The 25,927-nt window shown below is 36.1% G+C and overlaps 1 protein-coding gene across 1 annotated transcript in view; it reads left to right on the forward strand.

The window, feature by feature from the left end:
* Positions 1-25,927, forward strand: part of LOC111815236 (UDP-glucose:glycoprotein glucosyltransferase 2-like) — a gene marked incomplete at its 5' end in the record, with an annotated part of 95,321 nt that overhangs the window by 46,906 nt on the left and 22,488 nt on the right. The window contains 6 exons of the mRNA XM_023709629.1: positions 11,112-11,194; positions 13,649-13,747; positions 18,424-18,508; positions 20,052-20,234; positions 23,953-24,113; positions 25,396-25,510. Of these exons, the coding sequence (XP_023565397.1) occupies positions 11,112-11,194; positions 13,649-13,747; positions 18,424-18,508; positions 20,052-20,234; positions 23,953-24,113; positions 25,396-25,510 (726 nt within the window). The remainder of the gene's footprint in view (positions 1-11,111; positions 11,195-13,648; positions 13,748-18,423; positions 18,509-20,051; positions 20,235-23,952; positions 24,114-25,395; positions 25,511-25,927) is intronic.

A 25,927-nucleotide genomic window follows, 5' to 3' on the forward strand; every position in this document is an offset into this window, starting at 1 on the left:
AGTCACATGGAGAGAAAACATTCTCTCAGGCTTTCACAGAGAGCAAATTGGTCAAGCAATGGCCATGACTCATCCACATGGCTGACACTGACAGGATCTACAAACTACAGTACAGGGTTTCAGGATAAATCCTGAGGGGATTTGACTGATCTTATCAGATAAAAAATTACATTTCTTGTTATATAGTTCTTGCTTTATCAGTGAGTCTTTTTGAATAAATAAAAATGCATTTTGAGAAGATAAAGAATAAATGAACAATAAATCGCTAAGAATTTAATGAATTTGTAAAAGATACCAGTTAAAAACATTGTATACCCTACCAGTACCAAATTATTTTACTTGCTTTTACAACACTCTTAACCATCTGTCTGTCAGAATTACAGCAAAAAGAAAAAAAAGGGAGGGAAAAAAAAGAACACACTACATTAGTCTATGAACTCCAGTAGCCCATGAAAAGAAGAAGAAAAGACCAGAGAAAATGGAAGAGAGAAACTGTTATAACTAAATATAGAAAAGTGAGAAGCATTAATGTAAAAAAAAAAGAATTCATAAGTTACTAACTGGATTAGTGACAGTAGCCAGTATAAGGTCCAAAGAGCTGAAGAATAAAGACCAAGCCCCTGCAACCTGACACAACTAGCCTCAGACTAAGCATTTGCAGCATTACTGCTAAAGTAAAGCAAAACAAAGCTTTTAATATTCTGAAGAAAATTATTTCAAACCTCTGATTCTGTACTTAACCAAATTATAATCAAATACGAAACAAAATTGTTATTTTCTGAAGTGCGAAGATTAAGAAAAACTACTTTTCATACCCTTTCTGCCAACATAATGAAGTTGAAAATTAAGAATGATAGATAGTTCGAGAAGTGTTAATACTTACATATAAGGAAATAAAAACATTTTGGGGCCAAAGAGGAAAGTGATCGATGATATAGAGTGTGCCTAAGGAGAGTCACATGGAGAGAAACCATTTTCTCAGGCTTTCACAGAGAGTACATTGGCCAAGCAATGACCATGACTCATCCACATGGCTGACACTAACAAAGGTTCTACAATCTGAGGTACAGGGTCCCAGGATAAATCCTGAGGGGATTTCACTGACCTTATCAGATCCAAAAGCTACAATTCTTGTTACATAGGTCTTGCTTTATCTTGGTCTTAACCATCCAGCAGAAAAGTATAAAAACAAAGTATAAGTAAAGCCACATTGTTATGTTGAACTATAGGGGACTCAGGTCAACAACTTCTGACATTGCCAGTCAAGTGGAAGACCCAATACTGTTATGGACTACTGGACTATTTTAAAATATTTTGCTGAGTTCACACACCTATAGTATTTAAATGATGGAACTAAACAAAAAGGGGGATACAGATGAATGACCATTTTGTATCTGTGTTTTCAAAATGGTTAGGATAGGTATATAGCCACATTCTCTTAATTCAATGAATAGAGGGATTTGTTCTAATTGTGTTTGTAAACAGGATATCATGTCAGCATCGCATTCAACAAATAACAACTAGGAAGACAGTATGCAATGTGTTAATTATTGAAACTGTCCCACCAATTTGATTGACACTGACTCATTACTATTTGTTTCTCAATAAAATTATAGAAAAAAAACAAAAACATCTACAAAGAAATAGACAACTAACTGTGAGCATCCCTCAAAAAAAAGTCCTCAGAAAGATAGGGATTCCAGACAGAAAACATAAGTAATAAACTAAAAATCATTAGGGATATATTAAAAAAGACATTTATGTATAACTTTCTACAAGTAAAGAAAAACAATAAAAATTGCAAAAGAAGGACCAGTGAGATAGCGCTGTAGACTAAGTACCTGCTTTGGCAAGCACAGGGACCAGGGTTCGATCCTCAGTCCTGCATGCCACACCGGCCCCACCCCCGGGACACACTGAGCCGGCAACCAAGTCCTGGCATGGTGGCACACACCTGTAATCCCAGCACTGGGGAGGCTGAAAAGAGGATCATTAGGAGTCCTACCTGCATACTGAAATCCTGTACCAAATATATAAATGGGGGGAAAAAGAGAAGCTTATCTATTTATTGGTGGAATGAAAGAGAGGAGAGTTCATTTGACTTAGCAGACATTTGTATGAATGACATAGTTATGTCACTGTGACTCAAAATAAAATTATAGGATGGAGACTTGAAGAGGACAACAAGAACAGGGAGGGGAAAGAGAACTAAAAATTATTAAGATTTATTGTATATCATACCAATTCCCCAAAATGAATAATATGTATCATAAATACACACTAATAAAAAATGAAACTAGGGCTGGGGAGATAGTTCAGCAGTATTAGCACCTGTGTGGCAAGCACATGGACCTGAGTTCAATCCCTGATGCCTCATGCCATGCCAGCCCTGGAATCCTGAGTGCATAGAACTGGCCACTGAAATTGGGTGTGGTGGCACACACCTGTAATCCCAGCACTGGGGAGGCTGAGACAAGAGGATCACTAAGTCCAAGCTGCATAGAGAAACCCTGTACCAAATGAATGAATGAATAAGTAAATAAATGATTTTCTTTTTAATAGTTTTATTGAGAAACAATTAGCAAAGAGAGTTTCAAATCTGATTAGTAGGACAATTTCAATAATTAATACATTGCATGTTGTTGTCTTAGTGGTTATTCATTGTACAGGATGCAAACATGCTATCCTGTTTACAAACACTACTAGGACAAATCTTTCTCTGCATTGAATTAGCAGAATGTAGCTGTATATATATCCAGTTTTGAATATACACATACAAAATGGTCATTGATTTGTATCCCCTTTAGTTTTATGAGAGAAGGGTATTCCACTGTAATTTAAATATTATAGGTGCATGAATTCAGCAAATTATTCCAGTGTAGTCCAGTAGTCCATAGTAGTAGTAGGTTTTCTGTAAGACTGGCAATGTCAGAAGTGGTTGACTCAAGCATTTTACAGCTCAGCATATTTATATGGCTTTACTTTTTATACTTCATTTTTATACTTTTCTGCTGGATGGTTAAGACCAAGATAAAGCAAGACCTATATATAACAAGAAATGTAGCTTTTCTATCTGATAAGTCAGTCAAATCCTTTTCCTCAGGATTTATCCTGAAGCCCTATACTGCAGTTTGTAGATCCTTTGTGAGTGTCAGCCATGTGGATGAGTCAAGGCCATTGCTTGACCAATTTGCTCTCTGTGAAAGCCTGAGAGAATGTTTTCTCTCCATGTGACTCTCTTTAGGCATACTCTACATCATTGATCACTTTCCTCTGTGGCCCCATACTCTCTTTGATCAGAACATTTGGGACACTACTGACTTATAGGGTGTTACAGTAGAGGTTACCCTATGTCCTGAGTCCTCACTGACCTTGAAAGGATGACCATGAACTGCATGTATGACCATGAACTGCATGTTCATTGTCCTTGCAGTCCTCCTTTTTCTCTAATTTTTAGTCCACAAACTTAGGTTGTTAACCCTCCAGAAGAGAAGCTTATTCTTATTACCCTACAACCTAGGCTGTTGAGCTTAACCTCACTATCTCTCTGAGTAACATCTTAGGCATAACATGGAACAGGTGTTTTTCACCAACTATCGATATGGTAAACTTTAAGTCCTTGCAGAATATAAAGGAAAAAAATTAAAATATACTTAAAATATAGGAATAAACAATTAAATATTTTTATACAGAAGTTTAGAAATCTAACCATATACAACATTATAGCAGCACATTCCTAAAACACCCCTTTTCTTGCCCTTCTCCTGCCTTCATTCACCTCTCCCTTCCTTTTTAAACAAACATCTACCTGAGAGACAGCTCAGCAGCAACCAGCATGTCATGACAAGTAGCACATATTCAGAAGACCAGAATGACAGGCACTCAAAGAATGACCCTACTATTACACATTGCTATCTTCAGTGCAGTTGCTTAGTTCACAGGTGTCTGTATATATAGTCAGTCAGGGTGAGAATCCTTCCAATTAACTGCTAGATTCAAAAATCTTCTGAAGATTCTCAGGATCATTGCATTACCCATCTTCTACATATAACTGTATGGCTTTGCCCCTGTCATGTTTCCTAGCTTTTTTCCTTGCTCCTTCTTCATTGTCTAAACCTCAAGTTCTCATATTCCTTTTAATTGTGTTATACCTTTCTATTTGTTTTTCTTTTGAATTCTTGAACTAGGGAGACTATACGATATTTACTCATGTGGGTCTGATTCATTTCACTTACGAGTATATCTTCAAGTGGCATCCACTTAAGTATGAAGGCTTGGAGTTTATCATCCTTTATAGCTGAGTAATACTCCATTTTATAAAAAATACCATATCTTTTTTCATTCATTCCTCAGGTGACAGGCATCTTGGTTGTTTCCAAGATTTGGCTATCACAAATTATGCGATTATAAACATAGATACACATATATCGCTATGGTATGATGTTTTCAGTTCCTTTGGGAAAATTCCCAGTAGGGGGATAGCTGGTTTGAATAGGATTTCCAGTCCTTGTTTGTTGTTGTTGTAGTTGTTGTTGGGTTTATTTTGTTATTTGTTAGTTTTTTGGTTTGTTTGTTTTTTGCAGAACCGGGGATTGAACTCAGGCCCTTGCACTTGTCAGGGAAGCACTTATTCCACTGATCAATCTCCCCAGCCCCAGTCCTAGTTTTTTAAGGTGTCTCCACGCTGATAATCGGTAAAGGTTGCACCAGTCTACATTCCCACCAGCAATGGAGAAAGGTCCTATTTTCCCCACAGCCTAACATTTGTTGTTGGTTTATTTCTTTATGATAGCCATTCTTTCTGGGGTGAGATGATATTTCAGTGTTGTTATAATTTGCATTATGCAGATGGCTAGTGATGTGCAGCATTTTTTCATATATTTGTTCGCCTCTTTAATTTCATCCTCTGAGAAGTGTATGTTCATCTGGGATGCCCATTTCTGGAATAGGTCTTTAAATTTAGGGGACCTAATGTTTTTTAGTTCTTTATAAATTGTAGAGAGCAGACCTTTCTCTGAGTGCCTATTTGTCAAGATTTTTTCCAAATTTGTGGGAGTTTTCACTTTGTTCATAATTTCTTTTGACGTGCAAAAACCCCTCAATAAGAGGAGGTCCCAGTTGTGAATTATATCAAGTGTTACCCATGCGATTTGATTTTTGTTCATGAACTCTTTGCCTACCCCTATGTCTTCAAGAGTTCCTCGTACTTTCTCTTCCAGTAGATTTAGTGTTTCTGTTCTAATGTTTAGATCTTAAATCCATTTTGCCTTTAGCTTAGTGCATGGTGATAGACCTGCATCATTTTAATGTTCAGCATTTAGAGAGCCAGTTTACACAGCACCATTTCTTAAAAGAGGCTATCTGTCTTCCAGTGAGCATGTTTGGCCCCTTTGTCAAAGATAAGATGGCTGAGTGTGTTTGTAGAGTCTTCTGATGTATTCCCTTGATCCTCAGGTCTGTTTCATTGCCAGTACCATTCTGATTTTATCACAGTAGCCTTGTAGTATAATTTCAAGTCAGGAATTGTAATGCTTCCTGCCTTGTCTTTGTTGACCTTTCATGCCTTATTGTTTGTACTTGAATTTTTTCTTTCCTTTTTAATGAGGCTACCTAGGGGTTTATCGATTTCATTTAATCTTTCAAAGAACAAGCTTTTTGATTTGTTCTTTCTTTGAACTCTTTCCTTCATCTCAATTGAATTCATTTCTGCTCTAATCTTTATGATTTCCTCCCATCTTTGGGCTTTGGTTTTGGTTTGCTCTTCCTTTTCTAGTTGTTGCAGTGCAGCATTAGGGTATTTATTTGTTCCCGTTCTGTTTTCCTAACGTGTGAGTTCACACCTATAAATTTCCCTCTGAGAACTGCTTTCATCACATCCCATAAATTCTGATACCTTGTAGTTGAATTTTCATTGAATTGTGGATATTGTTTAATTTCTTATTTAATTTTATCTGTGACCCATTGATTGCTGAGTAGGGTGTCGTTTATTTTCCATGTATTTAGGGAGGTTTTTTTTCTAGTTTCATTGCACTGTGGTCAGATAATATGCAATGATAATTTCTGTTTTCTCGCATATACTTAAGCATGACCTATGGACAAGTATGTGGTCTACTTTAGAAAATTACCCATCTGCAGCTGAAAAAAATATGTAGTCAGCTGTGGCTGATTGGAATACTCTGTATATGTCCACTAAGTCCATTTGTTCCGAACTCTGCTTAAGTTCTGCTACTTCTTTGCTAATTTGTTGTCTGGTTTACTTATCTTTCTGGGATAAGGGAGTGTTAAGGTCTGCTGTTAAGATCTTGGTCTGGATACTAGATTTTTCATGTCCTTTAAGATGTGTCTTAAATAGTTGGTTGCTCCTGTGTTTGGTGCATACATATTTATAATTGTTACCTCTTCCTCTTGAATTTTTCCCCAACCAGTATATAATGGCCTCTTTTATTTCATTTGATCATTCTTAGTTTGAATTTCAGACTGTATGAGAACAGGATTGCTACCCCTTCTTTTTTCTGAGGTGCTAGGCATGTAGTATTGTTTTCCATCCTTTGACCTTCAGCCTCTTTATGAGTTAAGTGTGTTCCTTCTATACAGCATATTGTTGGATTTTGTTTCCTAATCCACTGTGCCAATCTATTTCTCTTAATTGGTGAATTGAGTCCATTTACATTGATGGTTGTAATTGAGATGTATTGACTTACGATTAACATGTTATTGTCCTGCTGTTGTTTACTCCTTTTTGTCCTGTGTTTGTCCTATTTAGTGGGTTCCTTCTGTTCTTGTTCATGGAGTTCTGATCATTTTCGTCCCTCTCTAGAACATCTTTTAGTAATCTATGTAGTGTTGGCTTTGTCATCATGTTTGCTGCATACGTATTTAGGAGTGTTACCTCTTCCTCTTGAATTTTTCCCCTAACCAGTTTATAGTGGCCTTCTTTATTTCATTTGATCATGTTTGGTTTGAATTTCAGACCGTGTGAGAAAAGGATTGCTACCCGTGCTGTGTAGGGTGGGCTTTGTAATCTGTGTTGTTGTTCTTTGTCATGGATGTATTTCACTTCTCCATCAAACTTGAAAGAGAGTTTTGCAGGGTATCGTAGTTTGGGCTGAAATTTGTTTTCATAGAGGACTTGAAGTACTCTGCTCCATGCTCTTCTTGAATTCATGGTTTGTGAAGAGAAGTCAGCCATAATTCTGATGGCTTTTCCTTTGAATGTGATCTGCTTCTTTTCTCTAGCAGCTTTCAATATATTATACTTGTGCTGAATTTCTCGGATCTTAACTATTATATGTCTCAGTGTGTTTTTAATTGGGTTGAGTTACTTGCTGTTCTGTATGTTTTGGTTACCTGAATGTCAGATTGTTTCCTTATATTTGGAAAGTTTTCTGCTATTACTTCTGCCCATATTCTTTTTATATCATTTGTATTGTCTCCTTTCTCTTAATGCCTATTAGTCTCACATTGTTTATCTTTGCATCGTCTTGCAAGTGATGAATATTTTTTCCTGCATCCTGGTTATTTTTAAGAAATCTTTTCTTATATTTTCACTAGCTGCGACAGCGTCTTCAAGATCTGAATCTCTATCTTCACTTTCACTCAAATGATTTTGCAAGCTTGTGATAGGTATTTTAAGTTCCTCTCAATCTCTTTGACTCTGTTTCATGTGCTCTATTTCTTTCCTGTATTGCTCATTCAAGGAATCCGTCATTTTTCTAATCTCATCTATTTTTTATCAGTGTCTTGTTTAGAAGCAGTTATTAGTTATTTACTAGAGGGATTTTTTCTGATTGGGTTTCCTCTGTATGTTTCTGTATTTGATTCTTTACTTCAGATGCTATGAATTCAGAGATTTCTTTTTTTATTTCAGAGGTCATTTCTGATCTGAGTTCCTCTATACCTTTCTGCAGTTGTTTCTTTGTTTCAAACACTCTTGATTCAGACATTTCAGCTGTGTGATTCCCAATTTCTTCTGTGCTAGTGTCCTCTACCCTTATTCTGGGTGGGCTTAGTCTGAGATTGCATTTTGCTCCTTGTCTGACATTTTGTGTAGCACTGTCTTCTGACCTTTGTTGTAGATCTTTGTTGCAGTTATAACCTTAGCATCTACTGAAGTTTAGGTGCAGATCTACAAAGTTTGAATTCATCCAGTTGTGCCTGGCTTGGATCTGGCTGCTGTGCTCAGCTCCTTCCTGCTGCAGCCCTTGGGAGTGAACCTGTTGTGCCCCTGTGGCAAGATGTTCTGCTCCTGGATTAGCTGGGTCGTTCTGTCCTCTACTCTCTCTGCAGGGATTGCAGTTGAAGGGTTTCACCCCACGCCAGTATGCCAGGCCTGGGCTGGGTCTGGAGGGGACAAGGGGTCACAGGGGAGTGGGGAAGCTCTCCCACACACTTGCAGTCCCTGGACTTGGACTGGCACTGGAGGGGTGTAGGAGCCCATAGAGTGTGGACAAATGTCTCACTCACGCAGCTGGCCTGGGCTGGCTCTGGAGAGGTGCAGTGGGTGCAGGAGAGTGTGGACTCTCCCACACACTCGCTGGGCCTGGGCTTAGCCTGGCTCTAGAGGGGTAGAGGAGTCCCAAGAGCAAGAGGAGAAAGGTCTCACTCAAGGTGCCTGGGCTGGTTCCGGAGTGCAAAATACAAGATTTTTTAAAAAGTAAATATGCAGCTCCATTCTCTTAATTCAATGAATAGAGAGGTTTATTCTAATAGTGTTTGAGGATATCAGGTCTGCATCTTGTACAATGAATAACCACTAAGACACCAATATACAATGTATTAATTGTTGAAAATGTGCTAGTAATCGGTTGTGAAACTGTCTCATTGCTATTTGGTTCTCAATAAAAATATTTTTAAAAATAAAAATGAAAGTAAGAAACTAAGAAAAGTGCCTTTTATACTCTTCACTGGGTAGTATTATAGTGTCAGAATAAGCACTACTTTTCAAGCTTTAGAATCACCATCGCAAATACAAAAGGTAATATTATTATGTTTGCCTAACAAATATAAACACTATGTACATTTGTAAGTGATAAATGTTTTTATTTGTTTTTTTCCTTTTAATTTAAATTTATTTCTTCTAGTACTTGTTTGCAGTACGTAATAATTACATTCATCACAGGGAGTTGGAGAGTGTACACTGTATAATATCTTATTTTTTTACCCCGTTCTCCATCCCTCCCCATCCCTCCATCTCTTGGTTCCCTTTCCTTTAACAAGAGCTATCTCCCTGTTTTCTGTTTGTTTGTTTGTTTGTTTGTTTTGTTTTTTCCAGAACCAGGGATTGAACTCAGGCCCTTGCACTTGCCAGGAAAGCACTTATTCCACTGAGCTATCTCCCTGGCCCCTGTTTCCTGTTATTTAACATACTTTTATATTTTATTTTTTTATTCCTTTCCCAAAATTTTATCGAGAAACAACAGTGAGAAAGTTTCAAACCAAATTGGTAGGACAGTTTCAATAATTAACACATTGCATACATTCTTCCTAGTGGTTAATTGCTGTACAAGATGACATGATATCCTATTTACAAACACTATTAGAACAAATCCCTCTATTCATTAAGAGAACATAACTATATATCTATCCTAACCATTTAGAATACACAGATACTAAATGCACATTCATCTGTATCACCTTTTTTTGTTTAGTTCCGTTACTGGAATATTATAGGTGTGCTAACTCAGCCAAATATTCTAAGAGTCCAGTAGTCCATAATAGTATTGGGTCTTCTACTTGACTGGCAGTGTCAGAAATTATTGACCTGAGTCCCCTACAGCTCAACATAACAGCATGGCTTTACTTCTTATACTTCGTTTTTATACTTTTCTGCTGGATGGTTAAGACCAAGATAAAGCAAGACCTATGCAACAAGAGTTGTAGCTTTTGGGTCTGATAAGGTCAGTGAAATCCCCTCAGGATTTATCCTGAGATCCTGTACCTCAGATTGTAGAACCAGAGAGAATGTTTTCTCTTGATGTGACTCTCCTTAGGCACACTCTACATCATCGATCACTTTCCTCTTTGGCCCCATAATCTCCTTGATCAGAAAATTTGGGACACTACTAAGTTACGTGACATTACAGTACAAGTTCTCATATGTCCTGAGTCTTAATTGACCTTGGAAGGCTAGGGCCAAAATGTTGGCTTTCCTTGCGACCCTCCTTTTTCTCTAATTTTGGTCAGCAGACTTAGGTTATTAACCCTCCAGAAGACAAGCTTATTGTTATTACCATACAACCTACTCTGTTAGGCTTAACCTCACTATCTGTCTGAATATCAAACATCTTAGGGGGCTGGTGAGATGGCTCAGTGGTCTAAAGCACCTACTTGGAGCAAGCTTGGCAGAGCACGGGGACCGCGGTTCACGTGCCAGCCAGTCCCGCCCCCTGGTGGGCTGAGCTGACCACACACATACATAAATAAATAAAATTTAAAAAAAAAATCTTAGACATAACATGGAACAAGTATTTTTCATCAAGTATTGATATGTTGAACTTTAAGTCCTTACAGAATATGATGAAAAAACATTTAAAAATTAGAATATATTTTAAATACAAGTGATAAATGTTTAAACAATATAAGCTGGAAGGCAGAGAAGAAAAGTAGATATGGGCTAGGATCCTCATCTTGTAAACAGAATATGCAACAGAAACTATTGCAGTTGTTGGAATAAAACTTTAGAGATTTAAGTATTGTTTAAAGTTACAAAAATACTCAGCAGAAGAACCAAAGATAGAGATATTACTACCAAAATTTCCAGAGAAGGGAAGGAAGACTGATTATATGAGCTACTCATCTATCATCACAAAGAGTAATTATGTCTAAATTCTGTGAACTCAGAAATAACTACTACACTTCATGACTAAAGTTGATGAATTATTTAGCCTTTGCCTGAGTATATTATTTAGCAGTATAGAGATAACAAAAATAGAAAAAGCACTAAGAACAAGAGGCTGAAATGATCACTGAAGATCAGATATTGCCTGACTTTCTTTCCTGCAGCTATCTTTCTTAGATTTCCAAGGTAATCTTTTCTGATATATTTTTTTCTGACCAAATAGTATATTTAAAGCTGACAAATTTTGCATTTGTTTTTTAATCATGCTCTCTAGGTACAAAGAAAGCCACACAAAATTAACAAAGATGTCCTTACTGATAAGGATGAAGAAAAAGGAATGTGGGATTACATTAAAAGGTAATTAATACCAAATATTTTAGCATGTAACTACATTTTTCTAGAGTCAACTATGTGGAAATGCTGAAAATGATAAAAATCTAACTAAGGTACAAATTTTCTTCCCTAGAAGGGCTAAGAATTTTATAGGTGTTAATACAAGATAGGAAACTGGAGCTATAATGCAGCTGAAAAAAATAATTTTCAAACCAGAGAATAAAAAGGATGTATCTAGCTAGGAGGAACCTCAGGAAGGTCTTCTTGGAAGAGTTTGTGGCCTAAGATCTAATCTAAAGGAAAGACAGTATTCATACTTTGAAGGTAAAGTGAGATGCCTGGCTACATGAAAGGAGGACTAGGTATGTTCCTCAAAGAACAGAAAGTACCCCAGCTCAGCTGTACACTGAATATAGGAGGAAAGTACTTTAAAAATAACAGTAATTGTAATATAACAACCATTGTTATTTTCCTGCTATCTTGTTTTGGAATTTTGTATTGATTTCATTGCTTTTTTGTTTATTTCCTTTTTTATTTTGTTTCTTTCTTTTTAAAATTAAAAAATATAGTGGGGAATTTACAAGTTACATTGTTAATCAAAAAAGAAATGTATTGGCTCACATGTATAATGAAACCAAGAATTCCCTGGCTTTGGGCATTCAGGCAAAAGGACCAAAAACTATCTTCATCTCTTAGCTCTGCTGTTGCTATGCCTCCTTCATTTTTCAGTATACTTTTTATGGTACTGGGAATCAACCTTGTACTTGCCAGGCAAGCAGTGTGCTGCTGACCCATGTTCCCAGCCCCACCCCCATGTGTTCCAAATTGAACTAATCACTGTGACTCTGACTTATCCATACTTGGGTCATGTCTGCCCCCAGATCCAGTGGGAAGCCGTATCCCTCCTAAATGTCATCAAATGAAATTGGAGCAGAATAGTTCCCCACAAAATACCACATCTTCCTTATTAAAAGAGAATTCTAGGCTGGTATAAACAAAAGTTGATCTTCTGTAGACCCACATTGTAGAGAACTTTTAAAGTCTGTAAAGATTTGAACTTTATTTGAATTGCAATGAGAAACCATTGTTCATTTTGGTCAGAGAGAAGAATACATATACACTTTAGACCAGATAGATTCCACAACCTAAACAAAATTTGTTAATACCAGATAAAACCATTTGTATCATTTATTTTGCCCAATGTAGGCTTCTTTTTCCATAATTGGCTTGATTGGAAAAAATAATCACATTTCCATCTCATGAATCAACTTTTTAAAAGTTTTGGGGCCAGGGAAATGGCTCAGTAGAATAAGCGCTTTCCTGGCAAGCACAAGGGTCTGAGTTCAATCTCCAGTTCCGCGGGGAAAAAAAAAAAAAAAAATTTGTCATAACCATTTGTACTTGGGAAAATATTTTCCTTGATGATTGCATTTCTTTACTTTTCCAAATCTTTGTCACTTTAAATACCTGTTTATATACAGATGAGGTTTATTAATTAAATAAAAATTTCAAAATTTTAAGTAATCTCTAACAACTATGAGCTATTAATATTAAAGGTGACAATATCACTTGAAGTTTTATGAGCTTTCATTTATAACATGAGATGCAATTAAACTGCCTCTAGGATAATGAGATAGTATCTATTATTATTTGTGAATCCCAAGAGTTCAAGAAATTAAATGTGAGTATCCCAAATAAGAGTGAATAATTTTTGCAGCTGAGATTAGACATACACAGAAATGAGATGGGGCTGATTCAGGCAGGTCCAGAAAGCTGTATCAGTTGGCTTTACCAAAGTACTGTGATATGGGCCAGGAAGATAGCTCAGTAAAATAAGTGCTTGCCTGGCAAGCACAAGGTCCTGAGTTCAATCCCTGGTACAACCAAAAAAAAAAAAAAGTACTGTAATATAAGCGGGGACTTTCCCTGACTTCCAAACTGCTCCTTCTCCTTCATGGAGGTCATGCAGACTATGAAGCCTCTCTCGCTTGCCATTGACTGGGAACAGTACCCAGTCAGAGGATGTCGACAATCCTAGGCAATTTTATATAATATTCCATCATCCTTGTGCCACCCACAGGCAACACCTAGACTGTGTCTTCATTACTGGTCTACTTAAAAGATTCTGTACACTAGCTAAGACCATGGCTGGTAGTAACTTGTTCTTGATTCTCAAAACAACTCTTGGGATTCACAAATAATAATAGATACTACCTCATTAACCTAGAGGCTAAATTAATTGCATCTCATGTTATAAATGAAAGCTCATAAAACTTCAAGTGATATTGTCACTTTTAATATTAATAGCTCATAATTGTTAGAGATTATTTAAAAGTCAAAACTATCCATTTTGAAAGTGATGTAAAACTTTTTTGAAAGGCGTTCTTATTTTTACTGTTCATCAAATTTAGTATTTAAGCATATAAAGTTTTCTAGTGTATATTAAGAAGCTGTCATTCATGTCTTTTTAATTTCCAGTTTTACAGGAAAGTTGCATGAAGATGATGAGCCAAAGGAAAAAGATATTCTAAACATTTTTTCAGTTGCTTCTGGCCATTTATATGAACGCTTTCTAAGGTATGTATGTCTTTCTCCAACATTTTGGAAATAATATATTTACATGGTCCTAAGTTCAAAAAGAATAAAGGATGTACATGAAAAAAAATCTCCCATTTATTTTTCCCTTGATACTTAGTTCCTTTTGCACAGAAAACCAATAGTGTCAAAGATATACTGTATCTGTAAACAAAAATTATATGGTTTTCTTTTTTAATTTCTTTTTATCCATGTAATAACAAAGAATACTGTTCTGCACTTATTTATTTACAATTATGAGGTAAATATATAATTTTTTATTTTATTGAGAAACAAATATCAATGAGACACTTTCCAAGCTGATTAATAGGACATTTTCAATAATTAATACATTGCACATTGCTATCTTCTCAGCAGTCATCCACAGCACAAGAAGCAGCCAGGACATCCCATCCAAATACTACTACTACAAATCCTTCCTTGCACTGAACCAAGTGAAAGCAGCCGTACATCTATCCTAACTATTCTGTATATACAGATACAAAATGGTCCTTCCTCTGTATCCCCCCTCTCCAGCTCAGTCCTGTCAGAGATGGGTATTCTATTGGCATCTAAATATTATAGGTGCTTGAATTCAGCAAAACAGTCCAACACAGTCCAGTAGTCTACAATATTAGCGGGGTATCCGGTATCCGCAGAAGTTGTTGACTAGAACTTTTACAGCTCAGCATATTAATATGGCTTTATTTTTATACCTCATTTTTATATTTTCTGCTGGATGGCTAAGACCAAGATAAAGCAAGACCCATATAACAAGAAGTGTATCTTTTGTATCTGACAAGGCCAATCAAGTCCCCTCAGGATTTATCCTGCAACCCTGTACTGCACTTTGTAGATCCTTTGTCAGTGTGAACCATGTGGATGAGTCACAGCCATGGCTTGACCAATTTACTCTCTGTGAAAGCTTGCTCTCTATGTGACTCTCCTTAGGCACACTATACATCATCAATCACATTCCTCTGTGGCTCCATAATCTCCTTGATCAGTAAATTTGGGGAATAACTGAGTTACATGATGTTACAGTACAGGTTCTCCTATGTCCTCAGTCTACACTGACCTTGAAAGGCTAGGGTAAAAATGTTAGTGGACCTTGGAGCTCTTCCTTTTTTTCCAATTTTTGCTCTACAAACTTAGGTTATTAACCCTCCAAAAGAGAAGCTTATTATTACCCTGCAACATAGGCAATTCAGGTTACCCTATCTGTGTAAATATCGAACATCTTAGGCATAATGTGGAACAGTTATCTTTCATCAAGTATTGATGTCTTTAAATGTAAGTCCTTGGGCCAGGGAGATGGCTCAGTAGAATAAGCGCTTGCCTAGCAAGTGCAAGAGCCTGAGTTCAATCCCCGGTTCCGCAAAAAAACAAAAACCAAAAAAAAAAAAAAAAAAAAAAAAAACAGTAAATGTAAGTCCTTACAGAATATGAAGAAAAAAAAATTTTTAAATAAGAAAAAGCACGTATTTTTACACAGAAATTTAGAAATCTAACCATATATAGCATTGTAGCAAGACAGTCCTGTGACATTTTTTTTTTCTTTTTCTTGGGTCTTTTTTTTTTTTTTCATTTATTACCCATTTAAAAACAGAAAAAAAAAAAAAACAACTTGTGAGACAGTATGGTAATAATTGGTATGACATGACAAGAAGTATGTATTTAGAAGACCAGAATGACAGGCATTCCAAGCATGACCCTTCTATTACACATTGCTAATCTCAGGGCAGTTGCTTGGTTCACAGGTATCAGCATATAAAGTTAGTCAGGTTGAGAATACTACCAATTAACTGCTAGTTTCAAAAACCTGCTGATGTTTCTCAGGATCATTGTCTTGCCCATCTTGTGCATACAAGTGTATGGCTTTGTCCCTGTCCTATTTCCCAGCTTTTTTGCTTGCCCTCTCCTCATTGTCCAGTCCTCAAGTTCTCGCTTTCCTTTTAGTTGTGTTATACCTTTCTATTTGTATTTCTTCTTTTGAATTCTTATACGAGGAAGACTATACAATATTTACACATGTGGGTCTGGTTTATTTCACTTATGAGTATATCTTCAAGTGGCATCCACTTAAATATAAATACTTCAAGTGTATCATTCTTTATATCTGAGTAATACTCCATTGTATAAGAATACCACATCTTTTCAACCATTCCTCATGTGACGGGCATCTTGGTTGTTTCCAAAATTTGGCTATCACAAATTGTGCTGCTATAAACACAGGTACATATATATCACTATAATATGACATTTTCAATTCCTCTGGGAAAATTCCCAGTAGGGGAATAGCTGGCTTGAATGGGATTTCCAGGCCTAGTTTCTTAAGGAGTCTCCACACTGATTTCCATAATGGTTGCACTGGTCTACATTCCTACCAGTAGTGGACAAGGGTTCCCTTTTCCCCACAACCTCTCCAACATTCGTTGTTGGTTGATTTGCTTATGCTAGCCATTCTTTGAGGTGAGATGGTATCTCAGTGTTGTTTTAAAATGCATTTCACGGATGGATAGTGATGTGAATCATTTTTTCATATATTTATTCGCTTCTTTAATTTATCCTCTGAGAAGTGTGTGTTCATCTCAGATGCCCATTTCTGAATTGGGTCTTTAAATTTAGGGGCCTTGATGTATTTTAGTTCTTTATAAATTTTAGAGAATAAACCTTTGTCTGAGTGCTTATTAGTTAAGATTTTTTCAAAATTTATGGGTTGTCTTTTCACTTTGTTGGTAATTTCTTTTGACATGCAAAAACTTCTCAATAAGAGTTGGTCCCAGTTGTCAATTCTTTCAAGTGTTAAAAATGCGATTTGATTTTTGTTCATGAACTCTTTGCCTACCCCTATGTCTTCAAGAGTTCCTCCCACTTTCTCTTCCAGGAGATTTCTGTTTTAATGTTTAGATCTTTAATCCATTTTGACATTAGCTTAGTACATGGTGATAGACCTGGGTCAAGTTTTAGTTTTCATCATGTAGAGAGCCAGTTTTTCCAGCACCATTTGTTAAAGAGGCTATCTTTCTTCTAGTAAGCGTGTTTGGCCCCTTTGTCAAAGATCAGGTAGCTGAGTGTGTTCATAGAGGCCTCTGCATCTTGTAATCTATTCCATTAATCATCAGATCTATTTTGTTGTCAATACCATGTTGATTTTATCACAGTAGCTTTGTAGTATAATTTCAAGTCAAGAATTGTAATGCATCCTGCCTTGTCTTTGTTCTCCAGGATAGCCTTTCCAATTGTAGGTCTTTTCTGGTTCCAAATAAATTTTTGGAACGATTTCTCTAGTTCTGTGAGGTATGTTGAGGGTAGTTTGATAGGGATTGCATTAACTCTGTACAACAAATTTGGGAGTATGGCCATCTTCACAATATTGGTTCGTCCTACCCCAGAGCAGGGAATATCTTTCCATTTTCTGAAATCCTCTACAATCTCTTTTTTAAGAGTACTGTAATTTTCCATGAAAAGATCTTTGACTTCTTTGGTTATGTGAATTCCAAGGTATTTCATTTTCTGTGGTGCTATTGTAAAAGGTATTGTTTCTATAATTTCCCTCTAAGTGTGTTTATCTGTGTAGAGGAATGCTATTGACTTTTGAGTGTTGACTTCGTATCCTGCTATGCTACTGAATTTGTTTATCAATTTTAGTAGCATCTTGGTGGAATTTTTTGGGTCTTCCAAGTAAAGTATCATGTCATCTGCAAATAATGATAATTTAACTTTTTTACCCATTCTTATTCCTTTTATTTCTCCCTCTTGTCCAATTGCTGTAGCTAATGATTGCAAAACTATATTGAATAGGAGGGGTGATAGAGAACATCCTTGTCTTGTACCAGATCTGAGAATAAAAGATTTCTGATTTTCCCCATTTAGAATTATATTAGCCGTTGGGTTGTCATAGATGGCTTTTATCAGATTGAAGTAGAGGCCTTCTATTCCAATTTTTTGTAGGATTTTGAACATGAATGAGTGTTGGACTTTGTCAAAAGCCCTTTCTGCATCAATGGAGATGATCATGTGGTTTTTAGATTTTGCTCTATTAATATAGTGTATTACATTTATAGATTTTCAAATATTGAACCATCCTTGCATCCCTGGGATGAATCCTACCTGGTCATGGTGTATGATCTTCTTTGTTGTATTCTGTTTGCTAGGATTTTACTGAGGATTTTTGCATCTATGTTCATGAGCGAGATTATCCTGTAGTTCTCTTTTTTTAATTGTGTCTTTCCTTGGTTTTGGAATCAATATAACACTTGCCTCCAGGAATGATTTTGGGAGGACTGCTTCCTTTTCAATTTCATTGATAAGTTTGAGGGGTGTAGGAATTATATCTTCTGTAAATTTCTGGTAGAATTCAGCTGTGAATCCATCAAGACCTGGACTTTTATCAGCAGGCTTTTTATTACATTTCGTATTTCATTAACTGTTATTGGGTTTTTGAGAGTTGTTGTATCTTTTTGATTCATAAGTTTCTTTGCCAGCTAGAATAAACAATCTAGTCTATATCAAAATGTCTCCATCTTTACATAGTATGTATTTGATCAAGGATACTTCAGTTTGGTTTATTTCAGTTTATAATGAAAAACTTCTAATTCCTACCCTAAAATATTTAAAAGCCTCTTAAAAAGTAAGATGAATGTTAATTATATTGGGTTTGATATTCTTTCATACAGAATTATGATGCTTTCTGTTTTACGTAACACCAAAACACAAGTGAAATTCTGGTTTTTAAAAAATTACCTCTCACCATCATTTAAAGTAAGTATATTATTATTGTTATAGAATGAATAATATTTGAATAATAAACTTTATAATAATAATGTTCTCTTTTGAAAATAAATATTTATATATATTAGTAAATTTTAAAACAATATTTTTAATCTAGCTCAAGAAAATTTCTTTTCAATTTTTATTTAAAGAAGTATTTAAAGTAAATATATAGAAGAAGAGTTTATCTGTGAGTAAAACCAAATCAGAGTGCTTAATGGTTTTTTATAAACTAATTTTACTGTATCTTTTCCATGTTTAAATATACAAATGCTTGCTATTATGCTTTGTTACCTACAGTATTCACTCTGTACAATAATAGACTATACAGATTTGTAGCTTTGGAGCAATCAGTTGTAAGATACAACCTATATATGTAGTGGGCATGCCACCTCAGTTTGTGTAAGCAACTCTAACCACATCATTGTGCTGCAATGTCATTGACCCATGGCTGTACTTCTAATTCAACAAAAACAATGTTGAATGAGATGTCAGATATTTAGACCTCACTATCTTCTATTTTTGTCTTAGTCATCTCAAATATGAAACCTTATGGAGAATCTAGTTTATCAATTTACACTTCATTTTGTGTTCATTATATATACACTCATTTCCGTTTGTCTCTCTAACCAAGCACCATATTGACACATTGGTAAGCTGTGTGGTATTTGTGCATTCCAAGATCAGAGGCATTTTTTTCCAGAATCAGGTTTTCTCAAGTCAGACACAAGTAGTAAAAAGTATGAAAACATTTATCTTAGCCAATAATGACATACTTTAATGACATTAAACTATATAGTTCAACACACCTTGTATCTTTGACAGAATTAAAGAAGAATGCTGTTCCCTTTTTCCATTATTCTGCCAAAATACTTTAGATGTTCAGGGTTTTTTTTCTTTTCAAAGTTTTATTGATAAACATATAGCAATGAGACAGTTTCAAATCAAATCGAAAGTACAGTTTCAACAAATAATACACTGCATATATTCTTAGATGTTCAGTTTAGAAGGAGCAAAGGTTTACTTTGGCTCACAGTTTTGGAGGTTTGAGTCAGTCTGTGTTGTCTTTTTTTTTTTCAGTGCCAGAGATTGAACTCATGACCTTGCACTTGCCAGACAGGCACTTATTCTACTGAGCTATCTCCTGGCCCCCAGTCTGTGGTGTTTTAACAGTTGCTTTCAGCTGTAGCAACACATGGTGGAGGAGGCCTGTTATTTCATGTCAACCAGGAAGTGAGAAAGGGAAGCAGGCCATGCTGAGATCCCACTCAAGGCACACCATTAGTGACCTGACTTGCTTCTCCTGGGCTCCACTTCCTGTAGGTGCCCCCACTTCCTGGCAGCACCACATCCTGGTAACCACAGGCCTTCAGGAGATGCTTACAAACCATAGCATAGATACAGTTCATACAAGTGGTATTTAGACATTTTTCCAGTTGGTTTATAACAATCTATAAGACTCTTTTTAAAGTATTCTTTTTCTTCTGTAACATAAAACTTTCTCCTATTGTTTGATTTTACATGTACGTTTTAGGAGATAATTCCTCACATGGCTAAGCAATATGGATTCCAGTATGAACTGGTTCAGTATAAATGGCCCCACTGGCTTCATCAACAGACTGAAAAACAGCGGATTATTTGGGGTTACAAAATTCTTTTCCTTGATGTCCTTTTTCCACTAGCTGTGAACAAAATCATCTTTGTTGATGCTGACCAGGTAATCAGTTAATTCTTGTTTTTAGTAGCAATCATGCTTTTTTATACTTCTATCTGAATATTAGGACTTAAATTATATGTTACTCCTATTTATTGTCTTTGTTGCCATACTGTGTAACCATGTCAATAACAGTGCAACAATGAAGCACCTTTAGAACACATCCTGAGGGGCAGGAGGCATAGCTCAGCAGTCTAAGGGACTGCCTGCCAAGTGTGAAGACCAGAGTTTGATCCCCAGTACCTCATGTGTGCTGCCCCCCTGCGCAGAGCCAGCTACCAAAACTGGATGTCGTGGTACACACCAGTAATCTCTGTGCTGGGGAGGCTGAAACAGGAGACCCACTACGAGTCTGTGTTGTATGGCAAGACCTTGTAACAAATAAGTAAATAATTTAAAAAAAAAAAAAGAACACATCCTCAGGATTCCAGGGGAGAAACTGAAGGTATTGCAAAAGGTACCATTTTATTACATAGGATGTAGCAGTTTTCTATCTAATTAGCAATATTTATGTTTCGGGATGAAAACAAATGGTTTTAATCACAAGAGTAGTTATATAAATTTCTATGACTACAAACTAATTTTTTGGTTTTGTAATCAGTGTATTAAGAAGACTTTCATACGTTTTAACAGTTGCTTAAATTCTGATACCCAGAATAAGCATGTGAACATATGACTTTTTTAAACATACAAGTAAAGCTGTTCATCATAATTTGCTATACTAATGCCATTAAATTACAGTTACTTTGGAGCATTAAGTCAAATGGGTTAAAGTAAGCTTGTAACATACCTATGGAACACCTTCTTATATTGCACATGCAAATTACCTTTCCATGTAGTCTCTTCACTTTAATTTCAAAGACACTCAGCTGTGAAGTCACAACTCAAGCGTTTATCATGTTCCAGAGAGAAGGGAAAAACAATGTAACAAGGATTGGTCAACAATTTTACATATGTATTGAAAAACATGACACAGCAGAAAGGACTGCAGTCCTAGAAATGGAGGCCCTTAAGAATCAGCATTATGATAAACCCCTTCTTTAGAAAGGTATCATTCCTATCACTGTTACCACAAGCTAAATTATATTTTATGCCACCTTCAAGTAATAGTTGAGGCAGTAGAATGCAGAGGCATCGCAACAAGTCCCACTTAATACAAGTAACTATAGACAGACCAACACTTCCACAAAGTGTTTGCTTTTTCTGATTGCTACTTACATACAATTTTAATCCATAGCTTAACAATGAAGGTTCATACACTAAAGTCAACACATATATCTAGCATTTCAGTCTAAGCTTGTCCATGTATACAACTGAAATCAATTATAAGACATGGCCCAACAGACACCAGGGTTAGGGACTCTTTACAGGCATGAAGTTTCATCTTGCACACTGAAGTCATTATACATACAGGTCAAAGTTGGAGCTTTTGTATTTGTGTTTATTCTTCATTTACCTTTTGAAACACTACTATAATTGAATATTGAAACAAAAACAGTAGTGAGTATGTGATGATTCTAGTCCTTCACACACTCACTACTGCACACTACATGCTAATAGTGAGAGCATTATTCACTAGCTCCATTAAAATGTCTGATGTTGAACACTACCTCTGGGATGATGTTCGTCATCCTCATAGTCTTCTCCAGTATAATGGTGCCATCTTTCCTGATTTTGATCAAAGTCTACCAGTTCTACCTGATTCATTTCATCAATCTCTTCTACTTCCTTCCTGTCAGGTAAGAGTTTTTCCAGCAATGAGATTTCATCAGGAGAGAGAAAGCCATTTTCAGGAAAGTTTACCTTAAATTTAGTGATTAGACGACCCTTTTCATATGCCCTACAATAAATTGCCATGCCTTCACTTAGCACACACTTGATGTCTCCATGCTTGACAATTTGACCTGGATAAGAGGTGATGACTATTGTTTGGTTGTCAAGAATGGATATTGGCTTTTGGAAGCCACACAGTGCTTCAACTAGCTGTATATCCATAAAGAGATCTTGTTGAGTAAAAACAGCATGGTCCTTCTGATCTAACACAATGATAATATCTGCAGGCTCCAGCCCTGGTTCTTGGTCTCCTTCACCATGGAATGTTATCTTCTGGCCATTTTTCATGGCTTTGTCAATATAAACTTCTAGAGTCTTCTTTTCTCTGTCTTCCTTCTGTTGCAGCTCTTACATCTGTCCTTAAAGCTGAAGCGTCCTCCATAGCCCTGGCACTCCATGCATAGACTGAATTTGCTGAACCATTCCAGGTCCTATCTGATGAATTATTTGCATTCCAGGACCTCAGCAGTTGGGACAGCACCCACAGCTCCTTTCTTACCACCTCGGCCTTCGCATTTGTCACAAATCACATTCTTTTGCAGAGCCAATTTCCTTATGGCAGTATTATATAAAGCTTCTAAAGTAATTGAGAGCACCACATTTTTACCTCTCCTTTCTCTCTGCATCCTTCCTCCTACTCCAAAAAAACATATCAGAGATATGGGAAAGACAAAACCACCACCTACTCCACCCTACTTAATTGCTTGCTCTCCTCTTTTGTCATATAATTCCCTTTTCTTGGCATCAGAGAGAACTTCATAAGCTTGAGAAATCTGTTTAAACTTTTCACCTTCATTTGGATTCTTATCAGGATGGTACTTCAAAGCCAGTTTCCTATAAGTCTTTTTTAGTTCTTCTTGGGTGGCACTGGGTTTGACCCCCAAAACATCATAATAAGTCATTTCTTTCACCGTTTTCTACAGGCAATTAGCAGGCTGGTCCATCATGGGGTAAGCAGGCAGGAGGAGCACATAGCCATGCACAGGTCGAGCAGCCACCACTCCTCCACCTCTCAGCATGTTCTGGAAATTTTTTTTTAATTGGCTATTTCTTTTTGCTGGAAAATTTAGCAATTATGTATAGCTGTCTTCTCATTCTTCTGCCTTTAGTAGTATTCTTTGACATTTAACCAATAACCAAGTTCTCATCAATTTCTAATAACTGTGATAAGTAAATATGTATTACAAATCAAGTACATATATTAGAATTTATGTACTTAGGACAAAAAAATGTATTTTATATGCTATATTAGAAATGTAGTACTCATAGTGTAAAATATTGTTTGCATACTATTTTTCAAATTAAAAATAATTAACCATTATAATAACTAAAAAATAGGCAAATATAAATGATGAAGTAGGCATTTTTGAACATACTGTCTACTATACTTTTTTCTCATCTTCTCCCACAATATATAACTAATATTTTTCCAACAGGTTTAAATCAATTACAAAATAAACATGCTAACATTATGCCATTAAAGTTATGTAGAGTAATCTGAGATTTGTCTTTGTAATTCAGATTAATATTTTCTAATACATAATAATGGATGTTTATGATAAGATGGTTTTTAATTATTAATTTGCATGAGAGCCTAAGGACTAGGTACTTATCTGGTATTTAACCTTTTCCAAAATATCTTGCTTAAAAATGATACAAAATACTCTTATTTATAAACCACTGTTACATAGACTAAGGATATAAATTTCATATTTTTTTTTAATCTGTGGAAACAAGAGGAAAAAACTTAGTAAATTCATGTTACATGAAAGCAGTATAAGTAAAATGCAACTGTCTGTATCTCTACAGTCATGTAATATTTGAAATTCCTATTAAAAATGCTTCTGTTCTTTAATAGTCTTTATCACAGACTATTTTAATTACTTAGGTTGTGAGGCATGACCTAAAAGAACTTCGCGACTTTGACCTGGGTGGTGCTCCCTATGGGTACACTCCCTTTTGTGATAGCCGCGCCAACATGGAAGGGTATCGTTTCTGGAAAACAGGATACTGGGCATCACATCTTTTAGGAAGGAAGTACCATATCAGGTAAGAAAATGCATACTCTCACCATTTAGTAAATAAAATACCTTTGCTTAGAAAGTACACAGTAGGGCTGGTCAGGTAGCTCAGCAGATTAAAGTGCCTGCTTTGGCAGACACAGGGACCAGGGTTTGATCCTTGGCATGCCCTATCGGCCCTGCCCCTGGGTCGCCCTGAGACAGCGATTGAGACTGGGCAAGGTGGTGTGCCTGTAATCCCAGGTCTTGAAAGGCTGAAAACAGGAGGATCACTACCGATCCAATCTGTGTAGTGAGACCCTGTAGACCCTGTACTAATACATTAAAAAAAATTCTTAAAAAAAGGTAAAATTATAAAAAAATAAAAAATAAATTACACAGTAAATGATAACCAATTGCATAAGACTATGTGCCAGTCACTTTTATAAGCCTTTGTGTATATTAACTCATAAAATCCTTATGACAGCCTTTATTATTACAACACTATTATCACCTCCAAAGCATATATGTAGAGACTGAAATATTCAACATGGATGTAATTTTCCCAGACTTACCATCCTAGTGCACAGGAGCCAAGGTTTAAATCTAAGCATGGCTCAAGTATATGTTCCTTACTCCTGCAGAAACTTTAAGCTTGGTTTGTCAGATAAGATGAAGATAATGTTCAAAGCTGTTACATTGGAAGCTCATGAGTTTCATGACAACTTGGAAAAAATTCAGGTGACCTTGAAAAAACAATCAATCTTACCACAATTTCAACAAAGTTTTAACTCCATAGAAACAGTTTTATACATTGGGAGCAAAAGAGGCTGATTATTATTAAATGCTAGCATGTCTATAGTTAAACCCATCACTGTAGACATTCACAGGGGAAAAGTAAAGGTATTTAAATGCAAGTACTTGTTGATGTGAAACAGCAGCAGGAATGAGAAGAAGATAGACAAGGTAAGAGCTGGGTCCGGTGGAGGCCCATTGCCTGATTGGCAGTTAACCAGAAGAACAACAATAAACTTGTTTATACTTTTGCAAAATTCATATCATGTAACTCAGGGTTACCTAGCAACTAATGGCTGAAACTGTTCAGGTACGTTGAGGCAACTTGACTACTGTAGGCACTGTGGCCTTGTCCTGCCCTCCCACATATGACCAATTTCTAGCTTCAGCCACTCCCAATATGTATGCTGTATAAGCTATCAAGGAGATTACAGGGCTGGGCACATAGCTTAGTGGTAGAACTCAGGCCTAATATTCATGAATTCAATCCATACTACTGCCAACAAAAAAGAAAAGGAAATGTTTTATTTTTGTAGTGCCTTATACGTGGTGGATTTCAAAATATTCAGGAGAATTGAAGCAGGTGACAAGCTCAGGGGCCGATACCAAGCTCTCAGTCAAGATCCAAACAGTCTTTCAAATCTAGATCAAGTAAGTAAAGTGTTGATAGAAAAAGCTGAATGTATATGTATGGATTACTTAAACTCCCTGTATATAAACCTCAGAATTATTTTCAACTTTTTAAAAACTTTTTCCTTTTATGTAAATATCTCACCACATAATTTTTCAATCCACACTCAGTATTTTTACTATCAATAGTATTATAACTTCACATTTCTGTTCTCAAACCTCTTTTTTCCTATGTCATATCTCATTTAATTACCCTCTTTTTCTTAATTTCCTCCATCCTTATTAAACATGCTTAGTCCTTAATATCTTCAGACAAACTTCTTCCCTCCAGTTTTCACTGGAGGGTGCCCTACATTTTCTCCCTCCCCCACACACACACACCTTTCTCTCCCTTGCACAATTAAATTCTTCATTATTGCCTCTGTAACATTGTAGATA

The sequence above is a fragment of the Octodon degus genome, unplaced genomic scaffold, assembly GCF_000260255.1.
Source record: "Octodon degus isolate 3935 unplaced genomic scaffold, OctDeg1.0 scaffold00013, whole genome shotgun sequence".
NCBI lineage: Eukaryota > Metazoa > Chordata > Mammalia > Rodentia > Octodontidae > Octodon > Octodon degus.